This window comes from Herpailurus yagouaroundi, unplaced genomic scaffold (assembly GCF_014898765.1).
Source record: "Herpailurus yagouaroundi ecotype Mexico unplaced genomic scaffold, PumYag 196, whole genome shotgun sequence".
Lineage (NCBI taxonomy): Eukaryota > Metazoa > Chordata > Mammalia > Carnivora > Felidae > Herpailurus > Herpailurus yagouaroundi.
Window position 1 is genome coordinate 3,396,636 of NW_024412427.1, and position 14,977 is coordinate 3,411,612.

A 14,977-nucleotide genomic window follows, 5' to 3' on the forward strand; every position below is an offset into this window, starting at 1 on the left:
CAAGCCGAAATCACTCAACTGACTGAGCTACCCAGATGCTCTTTACCTCATCCTTCTAAACATATGTCTCTGTCTCTCATGCTCTCTCTCAATGTACTATAAACTTTTTCAAAGCAGTGACTATGCCTGACTCAACTTTGTATCCTTAGTGTGAGGAACTGAGCTGAAGAGCTGTTCTCTATTTTGTTACTTTTTTTTTTTTAAGTTTATTTATTTCTTTTTAGTAATCTCTGCACCCAGTGTGGGGCTCGAACTCACGACCCCAAGATGAGGAGTTCCATGTTCTTCTGACGGAACCAGCCAGGCACCCCTGAAGAGCTGGTTTTAAATGAATAGATGAACTTAGCAGTATTTTTTTTAATGACATGAAAATCATACACATTATACATTAATGTGATGAGAGAGAAGAGCTTACCATGATTTTGCTGTTTTCTTCTTTATCCAAATATTGGTCACTGAACATGTGACAGGAGCCAAGAACTGCCAGCTTCCCCCCCTGGTTCTGTTGATGACAAAGTAGTGTCACATAGATCGTGAAATGCACCCCAAGCATCCTGGTCTCCAACAACTCATCATCAGAATCATGTGAGCAACTGTCTTATATACTAAGTGCCAATTCATATCAGGATTTTAATGGTCTAAAAATATCAACTATGACCACAACTACATTCCCACATGCTTCTCATTTTAGACACTTCCATATCCTTCTATTTGACTTTAACAAAAAAGCAATGTGAACTGGTTCTACAGTATTTTCCCAGTTAACTTGTAAACGAAGATTAGAATTTTAAAGGAAAAAAATATCCAAAAGCAACCTGTAAAGATTTAAAGATATTTTAGAGTACCAAAAGACAGTGTTTAAGATCCAAACAGAACACTAATCCACGAGCAAGAAATATTCATAAAAGAAAGAATCGGTTAATAAGAAAACACTTTAATTAGTGATTTAAAAAAAATCAAAACAAAATATTTTTGCCGATCAGATTAATAAATATGAAAAAGATGGCTATCAACAGCGTTGGTCAAGTCTCAGTGAAATAAGTTCTTTCACACATTACTGCTGAAACTGTCAAAATATGCAACACAGCAGGTAAGACTCTCTGGACAATTTTACAGTCATAATCACAAAAAGTGAGAAATCCAAATGTTCACCACAGAAGAAGTGGTTAAGAATAACAGAACTCCTCCAGTGGTGAAGTTATAGTGACACAGGGCTTTCAGTGACATGGAAGAATGCTTCTGTCATAACATTAGGTTAAAAAAAAAAACAGTATACCAGACACTGTACAGTCACCCTAGTGTAAAGCCCATGAAGCAAACCAGCAAACATAAGCCAAAGCAAAATGATCAAGACATCAGTTTTGTAGTGAGAGGCATTCTTTTTTTTTCTATCATGACTGTATTTTCAATTTGTCTACAATGAGCATAAATTACTTTTGTAATGGGAAAAACAGCGCAATGTTCAAACTGCAAAACGAATGCGGTTTTTCTAGCAGCATCAGGGAATTGGCACAGCTGTAAGGTACTATGAAAGAAGGACTCTCAAGAGATACAAATAGACAAATTCTATAAATAAAACAAAATTTGCAAAACGAACTGTGACTTGTACCACATTAAAAGCAAATGTCTCATAGGAAAAATAACACTATTGCTATAACACAACCATTGAAAACACATCTGTTACTGAGAACACGAAGTGAATCTGGTGGAAACGCACAGAAAGAATGGGGGAGCGCCGAGTGAACTCTGCTGCGATTTGAACTGACATATGTAACTAAATACAGGAAGAGGAAAGGACTTTCCTTCTTACTACTACCCACAGTTAGGCCTAGAATTTTTCTTTAATATTATTTTTTTTCCCTACCTCATTTATTTCAAATAGATTACAGATCTTCCTTTAATCCTTTTATTCTGTCCGATGGAGATCCTATGGAGATCCTACCGTTGTCTTCAGCTTCCTTTTCCAGCTTTTGCCTATAATTTGTTCCAATTAAATAAGAGTATATCTACTCAAGGACTGATTTGGTCTTTCGATATTATTGAGTCTATCCTAGTAAAACACCTAGAAAAGATCATGACAAGCTCAAGAAGGCAATGGCCCTGGGCAAGGAGACAGCACTGCTCCCCCCCTTCCACTGGTTTATCTCACAAACTTAAAAGTGACAGGCAACATCCTCTCTGGAAGATTGTATTTATAAGACAGGACTAAACACCTGTTAGGAAAACAGGCTTTAAATAGTTAGGCAATGGGCAGATGATAATCTCATGAGTTCAAGAAGAATCACCACAGTTAGCAGAGAACTCTGTATCTAATAGATGCTTCATAAAAATCCACTAATTAAGCCAGGTAGAATCTCTGTGTTAAAAAATAAAAAAATAATTATAGTTCTGGTATTACACTACCAGAGGCCCCTTAAGACAGTGTCTCATTACTTTTGTGCCTACTAAGTGACAGTTTATGTAGACCAATTATTTCCACATCTTAAATCATTTAATACTTTAATTTTAAAGAAATATTTCCAGTTTTTTGGGAGAGAATAACAACCATAATAACTATTTTGAATTTTGTCTAAATATCACTTTCAAACACAGCATAGATATTTATTTACTTTCTAATAAAATGAGGTCAGAGCTTTTAAATATGGCAGGGAAAAATACCTAAATCCCACAAAGAAAAATAGGATATGAGGAACTAAAGAAAAACTGGGAGGTCAGCTGGTGATTGGTAGACAAATAAAGGTGAATTCAGCAAAACATGAATTAAAAGGCAGTGGTGGGGCACCTGGGTGGCTCGGTTGAATGTCTGACTTCGGCTCAGGTCATGATTTCATGGCTTGTGGGTTCAAGCCCCCCATCGGGCTCTGTGCTGACAGCTCGGAGCCTGGAGCCTGCTTCAGATTCTGTGTCTCCGTCTCTCTCTGCCCCTCCCCCACTCATGTTCTGTCTCTCTGTTTCTCAAAAATAAATATTTAAGGGGCGCCTGGGTGGCGCAGTCGGTTAAGCGTCCGACTTCAGCCAGGTCACGATCTCATGGTCCGTGAGTTCGAGCCCCGCGTCGGGCTCTGGGCTGATGGCTCGGAGCCTGGAGCCTGTTTCCGATTCTGTGTCTCCCTCTCTCTCTGCCCCTCGCCCGTTCATGCTCTGTCTCTCTCTGACCCAAAAATAAATAAACGTTGAAAAAAATAAATAAATAAATATTAAAAAAATTTTTTTAAGGCAGTGGATAAGTGGGGTCGCAATGAGAGGGGCTATGTCCTCTGGGACTACATGCTCCCACATTTTGTGGGGTCTCCAGGATGACAACTGAGCAACTAGTCTTCTGACATGTTGCTCTGGGACAAACTAAAATAAAGGCAGCACAATTCTGTGTGTTTTGGTATAGTTTGTTAACTCAACCTTTCCCTGAATGGGTCCTCTTATACTCAGAATGACAGCCTGTAGTTACAGATGGTTATAATATAGACAGCCTCATGCTACAGTGGAATAGCTGTGGATTTAGAATGATAAGAGCTGGGTTTAAGTCTTGACTCCATCGATTATTGGACGATCTGCTACTTCCCCATAAGTAAAGTATAGTTAATTGAAGTACTACCTCACAGGGCTGTTGTAAAGACCAATGAGAAAATACATGAAACCCCTCTGGAAATAGTAGTTTTTATTATTTCAATAATAAAAATAACATATCCACCCATATCTAAGAAAGGCTGTACCTTCGAGTGATAGAAAGCCAGAATGGGTCTGTTCAGCGGGAAACAGACAGAGCCTGTGGACAGAACAGCCACTGCTGGTTTCATGACACTCAACGTGGCACCAAAAGGATAGACAAAGGTGAGAGCCCTGTAAGAAATGAAAGAAATCATCAAAATTTTTTAAAAAATGAATAAAAATTTTTTGAAGATAATCTCAGTGCTTCTTGAACAATTCAAAATCAAACATAAAATTAAAAAAAAAAACACGCAAAAAAATTTTCTCTAAGCTTTAGTTTGTTAACTCAAAAACTGGTATATCTCTAGCTACTGGTTTAATAAAGTATTTAAAAATATATCAATGTAAATTAACAACTTCTAATTGTATGTGTAAATGACTGTAACTAGAAGAACTGAAGAAATCCCTATGGAGGAGGAGGAGGAAGAGGAGTCTCATCTAAGAGCTGAACTAGAGCTATAAATGAGCTTGCTCTGTGTAACAATGTCTTCCAGGTAAACATTTTCCTCTTCCTTAGAGATCTGACTGGTGTTATCTCCAGGAATGAGTGGCTGTCATTAGAAGGCTGTGTTACCAGTGAGTACTTATGTGAATAAAGACCTGCTACACAGACCTGTCTTGGAGTCGTTCCCCTACTGTCCTAACAAGACTTAAGAGTATCTAGAGTGAATCAGTCTGACTTGAGTCAATGTACTCCTGGAAAGGGTATAGGATGGTGGGGGGGGGGGGGGGGGGCGGGGAGGGTAAGGGTGGGATGCAGACCCTGCAGTATGGACAACCCCTGCAGGAGGGGTTAAGGTTTTACTGAAAGTAAGATGGAGCTCTGCAAAGGTAGTTATTTGAAGGAAGTGCTCTCAGAATGGAGAGCAACAGGAATCTTATAACAAAGCATAAAGTTAGAAATCGGCAGGGGGTGGGGGGAAGCACCCATGAAGAGTTCCCTATAAAGATAACGTTAATTTTCCTTTCTCTTAGACCAAGCTAAAAGAGTTTTCTTTTTAGCTTAAGTTCACAATGATTTCCTGCTAGTGTTAAGTCTTCCCCTCCCTTCAGTCAAGTCTCACCTATCCCTCTGACTTCTGCGTCATATTGTGGGTGAGAAGTGGCACCTGCCCCACATTCTCCATTCTCCCCTTTTCATCCCTACCCAAGCAGTAGCCCAGGGAAGGGGACCATAGGCCATGAATCCTAGGCCAGAAGCAGAAATAAATGAACAGTTGCCGGGGCGCCTGGGTGGCTCAGTCGGTTAAGCGTCCGACTTCGGCTCAGGTCACGATCTCGCGGTCCGTGAGTTCGAGCCCCGCGTCGGGCTCTGGGCTGACAGCTCAGAGCCTGGAGCCTGCTTCCGATTCTGTGTCTCCCTCTCTCTCTGTCCCTCCTCCATTCATGCTCTGTCTCTCTATGTCTCAAAAATAAATAAACGTTAAAAAAAATTTTTTTTTAAATGAATAGTTGCCATGCAGGAAGAAAAGGGATGTGGGGAAAATGGTTACATGGATGTCGGTGCATATCCTTGCCCCACACTTTCCCCAAACGCACTCTAAGGAGATGATTCTCAAGGAGGAAGGGAGAACGGACACTTGAGTCATATGATGAAAACTGTCAGCTATTATTTATACTCCTCTATTTCTTTTATTATTGCTAAGAAATCAATCAGACTGACATTTAGATAAGACTTTGAGCATAAGGCTATACACCCATGCAAAAAACAAAAACAGGACTTTTCCAAACCACACACAAATGAGTAAGATTAGCAGACTGAATAACTGGGAAAGTGTATTCCCAACTTTAAATGTAAGGCCTTAGGGCCTTATATGTAGAGGTCCTGAGGTGGGAATGAACGTAGTGTATTTAAGGAATTGAAACAAAGCCAGTGAGGCTACGGCTGAGAGAAGGGAAAAGGGACATGATAGAATATGGGCAAAATGAGAACCTGAGACTCCAATAGGTCAAGATATCTCCAAACATAAAGCACAACTAGTTCTCCATATTTCAAAGCCTGCCCAGAAAGTGCTGCTTCCAGGATGACCCAGAAAATAACCAACCAGCCCTCTGCCCTTCACAACTACTGAGGACATAATAATGCAACAGCAGGTAAGATACTATGTCATGTGCCTTACCAAGCACTTCTACAAGTATGGCCTCACTGGATTTTCCCAACAACTTTGTAAGATTCATGTTGTCTCCATTACACAGACATGGAAACAGAAGCTAAGAGTAACGTGCTTGGGTCACCTTGCAAGTAAGACACAAAAATAAAAATTTCTACCTCCAAGTCCAAGTGCTTTTACCTACACCAACTGGATAAGCTGACACAAAGCTTAAGAATTAGATTATGATCGGGACACCTGGGTGGCTCAGTCAGTTGAGCATCTGACTTTGGCTTAGGTCATGATCTCACAGTTTGTGAGTTTGAGCCCCGCATCGGGGCTAGCTGTTGTCAGTCTGTCAATGCAGAGCCCACTTCAGATCTTCTGTCTCCCCCTCTCTCTCTGCCCCTCCCCTGCACAGTGAAGGAAACAATCAGCAAAACTAAAAGCCAATGGAATGGGAGAAGATATTTGCAAACGACATATCAAAGGTTACTATCCAAAATCTATAAATTCAACACCCAAAAAACAAATAATCCAGTAGAGAAATGGGCAAAAGACATGAATAGACACTTTTCCAATGAAGACATCCAGATGGCTAACAGACACATGAAAAGATGCTCAACATTACTCATCATCAGGGAAATACAAATCAAAACCACAATGAGAGACCACTTCACACCTGTCAGAATGGCTAACATTAACAAGTCAGGCAACAACAGATGTTGGCGAGGATGTGGAGAAAGAGGATCTCTTTTGCACTGCTGGTGGGAATGCAAACTGGTGCAGCCACTCTGGAAAACAGTATGCAGGTTCCTCAAAAAATTAAAAATAGAACTACCCTACAACCCAGCAATTGCACTACTAGGTATTTATCCAAAGTATACAGGCGTGCTGTTTCGAAGGGACGCATGCACCACAATGTTTATAGTAGCACTACTGACAATAGCCAAAGTACAGAAAGAGCCCAAATGTCTGTCGGCTGATGAATGCATAAAGATATGGTAAGTATATACAATGGAATATTACTCGACAATATAAAAGAATGAGATCTTGCCATTTGCAACAACATGGATGGAACCAGAGTGCATTACGCTAAGTGAAATTGGTCAGTCAGAGAAAGACAAATATCATATGACTTAACTCATGTGGAATTTAAGACACAAAACAGATGAACATAGGGGCGCCTGGGTGGCTCAGTAGATTAAGTGTCTGACTTCAGCTCAGGTCATGATCTCACGGTTCGTGAGTTTGAGCCCCATGTTGGGCTCTGTGCTGACAGCTCAGAGCCTGGAGCCTGCTTCAGATTCTGTATCTCCCTCTCTGTCTGCCCCTCTCCCACTCATGCTCTGTCTCTCTCTCCTTCAAAAATAAATAAACATTAAAAAAAATTAAAAAAAAAGAATAATTATCTTTGGGGAAAGGAGCATACATTTACAAAGTGGAGGGCTTCTATTTTCTTCCTTTGAACTATTCACATTGGTTTTTTTTGGTAAGAATGACTTTTGTAATCAGAAATGAAAACTCTTCACTTGAAAAAGAAAACTCTTTAAAATGATAAATACATCCTCTTTAGGTAGCCTCAGAAAGCACACTCACTGGGCATTGTTTCCACTGCTCTCCTCATCAATGATTCCAGGCACAGCCTTCCCTGCAGCTCGGCTGATTTCCCTTGAAGAAAAAAAATCTAGTGAGCAAAAAATTTTTAGAATTTCACACGCCATTCATTAATAATAAGTATGAATGAACTGCAAGCATTTTTCAGACTTGTTCAAAATGTAATTCTTGAAACTTAAATAAAGGTACATTTATACACCTACACCACTTTGTGTAGCTTGCAAAAGTTAACATTAAAATATGAGAATCAGTTCTTTCTTGACTCCTGAGGGAAGGATCAATATACTAGACCACATTCTAGACTAGACCCACATTCTAGTCCTATATTCTAGACTCCATATCATCAGACTCAGCAGAGTGCCTGGCATGTAGCAAATTCAAGCGTGGAATGAAAATTTTTGAATATAGGGAAAAGCTCACAGAGGCCACCTGATGGTGTTCCTCTCATGCATTCATCTCCCACTTCGCCAAATCCCCTAATTTATCCTCTAAGATCCAGTAAATCAGAAAAAAAATTAACTTCATCCCAGGCTCCAGGGGTAGAGAATATGACCTCACCATACCATCAGGGTATTCTATGTCTCCTGCCACAGTGACCAGTTCAGGATGGGCATGTGGCCTAGGCCAGCTCCACCAGAGCAAATTACAGGACTACTCTTGCTGGGAACGCTGTGACCAAGACAGGCTCTCATGATGTGGCGTGCGGATATAAATTTGGGAACTGCTAAAACTATTGAGCCCACACACAAAGGAGAGCAACGCCAAGAGAACTGGAGAGCAATGGAACTGGAGCCCGACAACATTATGAATTTTCAATCCACACCCTAACCCTGCCCTATTTCTGGGCTTTTCGATGACATGAATCAGTAAAGTCTCTTTATTGTTTAATCCCATTTGAATAGGGTTTTCTGTGCTTATAGCTGAATGCATTCTAACTGACAAAAAAGGTGAATGTGGAATAAGGTTTCAAAAGATGGGAGGAATATAACTTGAGGAATGAGAAGTAATATAATAAAATAAGTTACAATATGGTGAAATAAAACAAAAAGGCAAGAAAGAAGGGCCAGCGAAAAGAATGTGTGAGAAGAGAGGAGAGAAGATAGGAATTATCTGTAAAAACATTTCTGCTTTCAACATGCTTACCTATTCAAGACTCCATTGGAAACCAGAGCTTCTTTAGGATGGAAATACTTATAATATACATTTCTAACCACAGCATCTTTAAAGGGCAAAGAGAGGAAGTTGCACCTTAATTAGAAATAGGTTTGATATTAGATGAATACAAACTTGACCTGTAAGAAACCCTGGAACTCTGTTGCAATTCCTTCCACTTTATAAATGGAAAAAGCCTAGCCCCAGAAGGCTGAGACCGCCACTGAGATCAGAATGCCGGACCATGCACCCTCAGCCCAGGGCTCTTCCCATTGTACTATTAGGTCCAGAGGCCTACAGTATGTATAATAAATAGGAAACGGCTACCTCTACTAAAATGATAATAATTACCATTATTAATCATGATTCCATATTCTTCCAGGAGAAAGTTAATATTGGTGTCGTATCTGGATTCCCCACCCTCTCCTAGCATCACAAGGATATCACCACCACCATCAAGGTATTTCTTCAGGACTTCAAACTACATAAAAGAAAAAAAAAATCTATGAATATACCCCAAAGACTTCTGTCCAAAGTACTATGAAGAAAAATAAATAAATCTATGAGGCACTTAAATATAAACATCTGTAAGATATATAAAATGTACTCTCTATGTAGGATTTCAAGCTTGTTTTTAAGTACAAAGTCCCAAAATACTCAAACTGAATTGACATTTTCCACACTGACTATCTGGAAAGCAAACTCAAAGTGGAAAGTATTAGCTAAAAGAAGCTCACAGGTCATTGAGCAGCATCCCCGGTCTCAATCTACCAGATGCCAATTGCACCTACCCTCTCCTGCCAACAACCAACGATGTCTTCAGACATGGCCAAACGTCCCCTGGGGCCAGGGGAGAGTGTGTAGAAAAAAATCACCCCTGGTTGAACACTATCGCTCCAGACCATACCTTCCCCTGCCAGCCAAGGACTCAGGATGAGAGTATTGTACACCACCCCCAGGGAGCAATTCTGGTCAAATCACTGACTGATCAAGCCCTAGTGAGAAACGCATGGCATCTGCTTATCTTCTAGGAAGCTCTCTCTTGTTTTCACAAAGCTAGAGAAGGGAGAAAAATCTAGGGCTGACCTTGCTGACCCAGCCTGAGAAAACCTGGGGTGAGTGGTCTAGCCCAATAGTCCCTCAACTTTCCTCAAGCACCCCAACAGCAAATAATGTGAAAGTAAAGTATGTATATTTATATAATTATAGAACATACTCCCAAAAAGGAAAAATGTGAAGGATAATAAAGATATGACAAATATCATTTCCCCCGGCACCTCAGTGATTGATCACACACATCCCACTTTGGAAACCACTGGCCCAGCCCAGCTTTACTACAGACAAACCTTTGTACTCTTGCACACTCCCTGGATTTCCTTCTCTCTCCCAGCCCCCCAAATATAGAAGACATAGTGCAACAGTTAACATCACCAAGGGGGCTTGCTCCCAAATGAGACATAATTTCACAGATCCTGAACTCTGCACAAGACTGTGCCCTTCATGGGGATCCTACATACCTATTTAGCCTTTGTTTCAAAATGTGGAATATCAAGAGGTGCTCTAGTGTATGTATGCTCAAGCAGTAACAAACTGATATTCTTCTAGTGTTTATACACACCAAAACATTGACAATTTGAAGTACACATGTTCTTTTATAACTCATTTTTTTAAACTACATTACAGTTGAGACACTTTTTTCAATGGTGGTGGGTTATATTACCTGGGCTTTTCAATTCAGAATAATAAAGGTGTATGTAAGTGATGAGTCACTGAATTCTACTCCTGAAACCAATGTTGCATTGCATGTTAACTAAAATTTAAAAATAAAATAAAATAAAAAAGTTAAAAGTGCTTCTGCCTTTCCTTCCTACCTCGCTCCACCTCTAAAGTGAAGGCAAGGTGCCAGGAACTGGTCTGGTGTGAGAACATTTTATTAGGCTAAATATGCCTCTCAAGGGATTCTATCATTTGGAAGCCACTGCCTTCCATCTCTAAGAGCTCGAAGTAAGGTTTGACCTAGTGCCTGTTCCCTCTTGGGGAAAGGACCAGGCACCTATCTCTGACCGTCTTTCCAGATGCCCTGGCTTTCCTGACACTGCCTGCTCCTCAGCAAAACCTCCTCACGTCTCTTTGTCTTCACTAGTTGGAGAAGGGAAGTTGGGGGGGGGGGGGCCGAGTAGGGGAGGAGGAGAAGGGAGGTAGTGTGTAGCGTGAGGCCACTCCAAATCAACAGGGAATATGGAATATAGTATTCCTTTGCAGGCCACTGCACACTGTGTGTACATTTCCCTCAGGCTCTCACTGGGTGGGGGCAGCTGGCCACCTCCATGTTCCTAATAGGAATTCCTGTTCCTTCTCTCAATGAACCTGATCAGTTATGTCTCTTCTCAGGTGACAAGGTGGCCTTGCAGTTGGGTCAACAAACAAAAGAACAGAAATGCTTCCCTGTAGACCTCCTCCCTATGTCCCCATCCAAAGTCAGAGCAGAAGACTGGACCACACCGGTGCCACCCTGCCACCACCTCCCTACTCCCCACAACCCTCCCTGAGCACCAAAGCACTTTCACATCTCTGTGAGAAAGGCTCTTGCTGTGTTCTGGGGTTTCTGTTTAGTTGTGGTAAAATACACATAACGTAAAATTTACCATCTTAATTATTAAGTAGTGTTAAGTAGTGTTAAGCACATTCACATTATTTGCAACCGTCACCACAATCCATCCCTAAAACTCTTTTCATCTTGCAAAACCGAAGCTCAATACCCATTAAACAACTCCCCATTTCCCCCTCCTCGAACACTGGCTACCTCGATTTTTTTTTCTTTTAGTTTATTTATTTAAATTCAAGTTAGTTAACATACACTGTAGTACTGGTTTCAGAAGTAGAACCCAGTGATTCATCATTTACATATAACACCCAGTGCTCATCCCAGCAAGTGGCCTCCTTAAAGCCCATCACCCATTTGGCTCACCTCCCCACCCACCTCCCTCCAACAACCCTCACAGTTTGTTCTCTATCCTTAAGAGTCTCTTATGGTTTGTTTCTCCCTCTGTTTTTATCTTATTTTTCCTTCCCTTCCCCTATGTTCATCTGTTTTGTTTCTTAAATTCCACATATGAGTGAAATCATAGGATATTTGTCTTTCTCTGACTTATTTCCCTTAGCATAATACACTCTAGTTCTATAGAGACTGAAGATGACAGAAATGGAAAAAACATTCCATGTACATGGATTGGAAGAACAAATACTGTTAAGATGTCTATACTACCCAAAGCAATGTACACATTCAATGCAATCTCTATCAAAATACCACAATTCTAACTTTATATGAATTTGACTACTCTAGGTATGTCGTATAAATGGCATCATACAGTACTGGTCTTTTTGTAACTGGCTTATTTCATTTAGCCTAACATCCTCAATATTCACCCATGGTGTAGCATGTATCAGAATTGCCTCTCTTTTTAAGGCTGAATAGTAATTTATCACATGTATGCCACATTTTGTTTATCCATTCATCTGTTGGTAGACTTAGGTTGCTTCTGCCTGTTGGCTATTGTGAACAATGCTGCTTTAGACATGAATGCACAAATAGCTCTTTGAGATTCTGCTTTCAATTTTTTTGGATATATATCTAGAAGTAGGATTGCTGGATCATATGATAATTCTATTTTTAATTGTTGAGGCACTGCCATGCTGTTTTCCATAATGGCTGTGCCATTTTACCTTTTCATCAACAGTGCACATGGGTTCCAATTTCTCTACATTTTTACCAATACTTGTGTCCTGGGTTTTACGTTTGTCTACTCTATGAAATAGAATTAAAAACAGCTTAAATTTAAAAGGAATTTTCCTATTTTCAAATGTGGCAAACAAGTATGGCTAGTATTTAATTAGCCTCAACTATGTGTCTGGCACTTTATATGCATTATCTCAGTTAATGATCACAACAACTCCACGATGAAAAAAGAGATGAAAGTGATTACCTTAAGGTGATACAGTGTATGGTGAAGTGGGATTCATATCCGGAATTTCAGAGCTCATGTGCCAACCATCTCATTGTATTTCTTCTTTTTGGATATTACTTACCTCAGCTGCAGTAAATTTTTCCCTTGGCCCAGCTGTAATCCACAGTTTCACCCCAATTAGCTTCTCAGATGTGATTTCATCTTTTAAACTAGAAATAGGATTTTTAAAGTATTAGATCCATAATTTAAAGCAATTTATGAATTACTCTAGCCTCTAGAATGTATGGAACCAGAGGCCACAGAGGCCCAGAGATGAAGGGATTTAGAGGTATCAGGTACAGCCTCTCTCCCAAAGTGAGAATCCCCTCTACAGGCTTGTCTGAGATCAGCCTCTGCTCAAATACTTCCCCTAGGCCAAGATGCCCAAATTAAACATACAAGAGTATAAAGAGTCCTCCAACTACTAATTCAATCAACTCTACATTAGTTTGTAGAATTACATAGCCTTACCCATTAAGAAAAACCATTTACACACACAACAAAGGCAGAGAGGAATTCTCATCTTTCCTTTCCCTACACTGAAGTATTGCCCGAAGTTAAAATATGGAGAAAGCCTCTAACCTCTTAAAAAGTTGTGTATGTATAATTAGAATAATTATTTGATTTGTGATTTGGGGGACAACTTAATATACTAATTGCCAACTTTAAAAAAATATGTTTTTATAATAATTTATTTACTTTTTTTTTTTGAGAGGCAGCGAGCAAGCAGAGGAGAGGGGCAGAGGGAGAGAGAGAATCTCAAGTAGATTCCACGCTCAGTGAGGGGCCCAACGTAGGGCTCAATCCCATGACCCTGGGGTCATGACTGCAGTCGAAATCAGGAGTTGGACGCTCAACCAACTGAGCCACCCAGGCGCCTCTATAATCAATTTATTTACTTCTGAATGTTCTTCATATTGAATTTCTCCTGCCTAAACAACCTCTTACATAAGAAAGTAAAGACTTTCCAATATTACCAGCAGGCTATTGTCATCACTTAGAAAGGAAAACAATATATATGGTCACCTCTGAATCTTCCAATTACTCCGAAGTCTTTTCTGCATGGATTTATAGCCATTGTTGGTGGTAAATACTTCTTTTTTGTACGCATTGAAAAGAATGGTGCTCCGAAGCTCTTTCTCCATGGTTACCTTATGGAAAAAAGAAGAGATCAGAAAAAATGAAACAATAAACAATATTCCAAAAGACCATAAATGGAAAAAATAGTCTTCTTCTAATTTATCAAGAGAGGAAATACAGCTGCAACCTAGTTATCAAATCCCTACAATTCTCAAAGATTGAGAGTGAAATGCATACTCACAGCCGCAGAAATCTGAGGCTATCTCTGGCTTTTGCTTCCTGTCTCTGGCCCTGGCCTTCCCACCAGCCTATTCTCAGGACCCTGCCCTGCCATCACCCTACCTTTATGCCCTGAGACCATGATGCCCACCTGATTTCTGACTGCTAACTCCTGTTAAGTGTGGGGTATACCCCTTCAGATTCTTTATTTTTTTAATGTTTATTTATTTATTTTGAGAGAAAAAGAGAGCATGAGGGAGGGAGGGGCAGAGAGAAAGGGAGAGAGAATCCCAAACAGGCTCCAAACTGCAGGGCCCCATGTGGGGCTTGAATTCACTAACCATGAGATCATGATCTGTGCTGAAATCAAGAGCTGGACGCTTAACTGACTGAGCCACCCATGCGCCCCTGGTTTAATATTTTTCTAACTGACTTAATTACTTTCATAGATTTACCTGTCTTTAGACTTAGCTTCTAGTAGCTTTTTTGGTTTGGCTTGGCGGAATTTTGGAAGCCAAACAGAGGTTTTAAATTTTTTGGAGTCAATAGTATTTATCTTTTCCTTTCTAGCTTTTGGATTACATGACATATTTAGAAAAAAAATTTTTTTGCTGTGCTAAGTTTACAAATACAATGATTTCTTCCAGTACTTTGTTATGTGGTTAAGTTAAATTTGGTCTGTTTGGAATTTATTTGGGTGATCAAAATAAGCTTCATTACTGTTTTTTTTTTAATTACAATAAAGCTGCCTGACATCAAACCATCTTCTTAATGCTGATTTGAAATACCCCTTGACTACATAATAAATCTCTAGAAGTATTTGTATTTGGATCTATTCTGAATTCCATTATTTTCTATCTGCATGTAAGTTCCTGCTCATTTCTATACTATTTTAATTATTATAACTTTATAATATGTTATAATATCTGGTGGTGCTGGAGAACTAATCCTCACTAACTTTTTAGAATTTTCCTGGCTAGTCTCATATTTTTTCTTCCAATTGAACTTTAAAATCATTTTGTAAGCTCAACAAAAACAAACCTCATGATTACAGCACCACTATCTTTCCATGTTCCAACCATCCTTGTACACTATTGTTTTCCCAATGTG

The 14,977-nt window shown here is 39.8% G+C and overlaps 1 protein-coding gene across 1 annotated transcript in view; it reads right to left on the reverse strand.

Annotated features, from left to right (window-relative positions):
• Positions 1 to 14,977, reverse strand: part of IFT52 (intraflagellar transport 52) — a 32,352-nt gene that overhangs the window by 16,746 nt on the left and 629 nt on the right. Inside the window, exons 2-8 of the mRNA XM_040447009.1 lie at positions 13,595 to 13,719; positions 12,651 to 12,738; positions 8,916 to 9,045; positions 8,556 to 8,631; positions 7,395 to 7,466; positions 3,711 to 3,837; positions 416 to 502 (exon numbers count right to left, since the gene is read on the reverse strand). Of these exons, the coding sequence (XP_040302943.1) occupies positions 416 to 502; positions 3,711 to 3,837; positions 7,395 to 7,466; positions 8,556 to 8,631; positions 8,916 to 9,045; positions 12,651 to 12,738; positions 13,595 to 13,719 (705 nt within the window). The remainder of the gene's footprint in view (positions 1 to 415; positions 503 to 3,710; positions 3,838 to 7,394; positions 7,467 to 8,555; positions 8,632 to 8,915; positions 9,046 to 12,650; positions 12,739 to 13,594; positions 13,720 to 14,977) is intronic.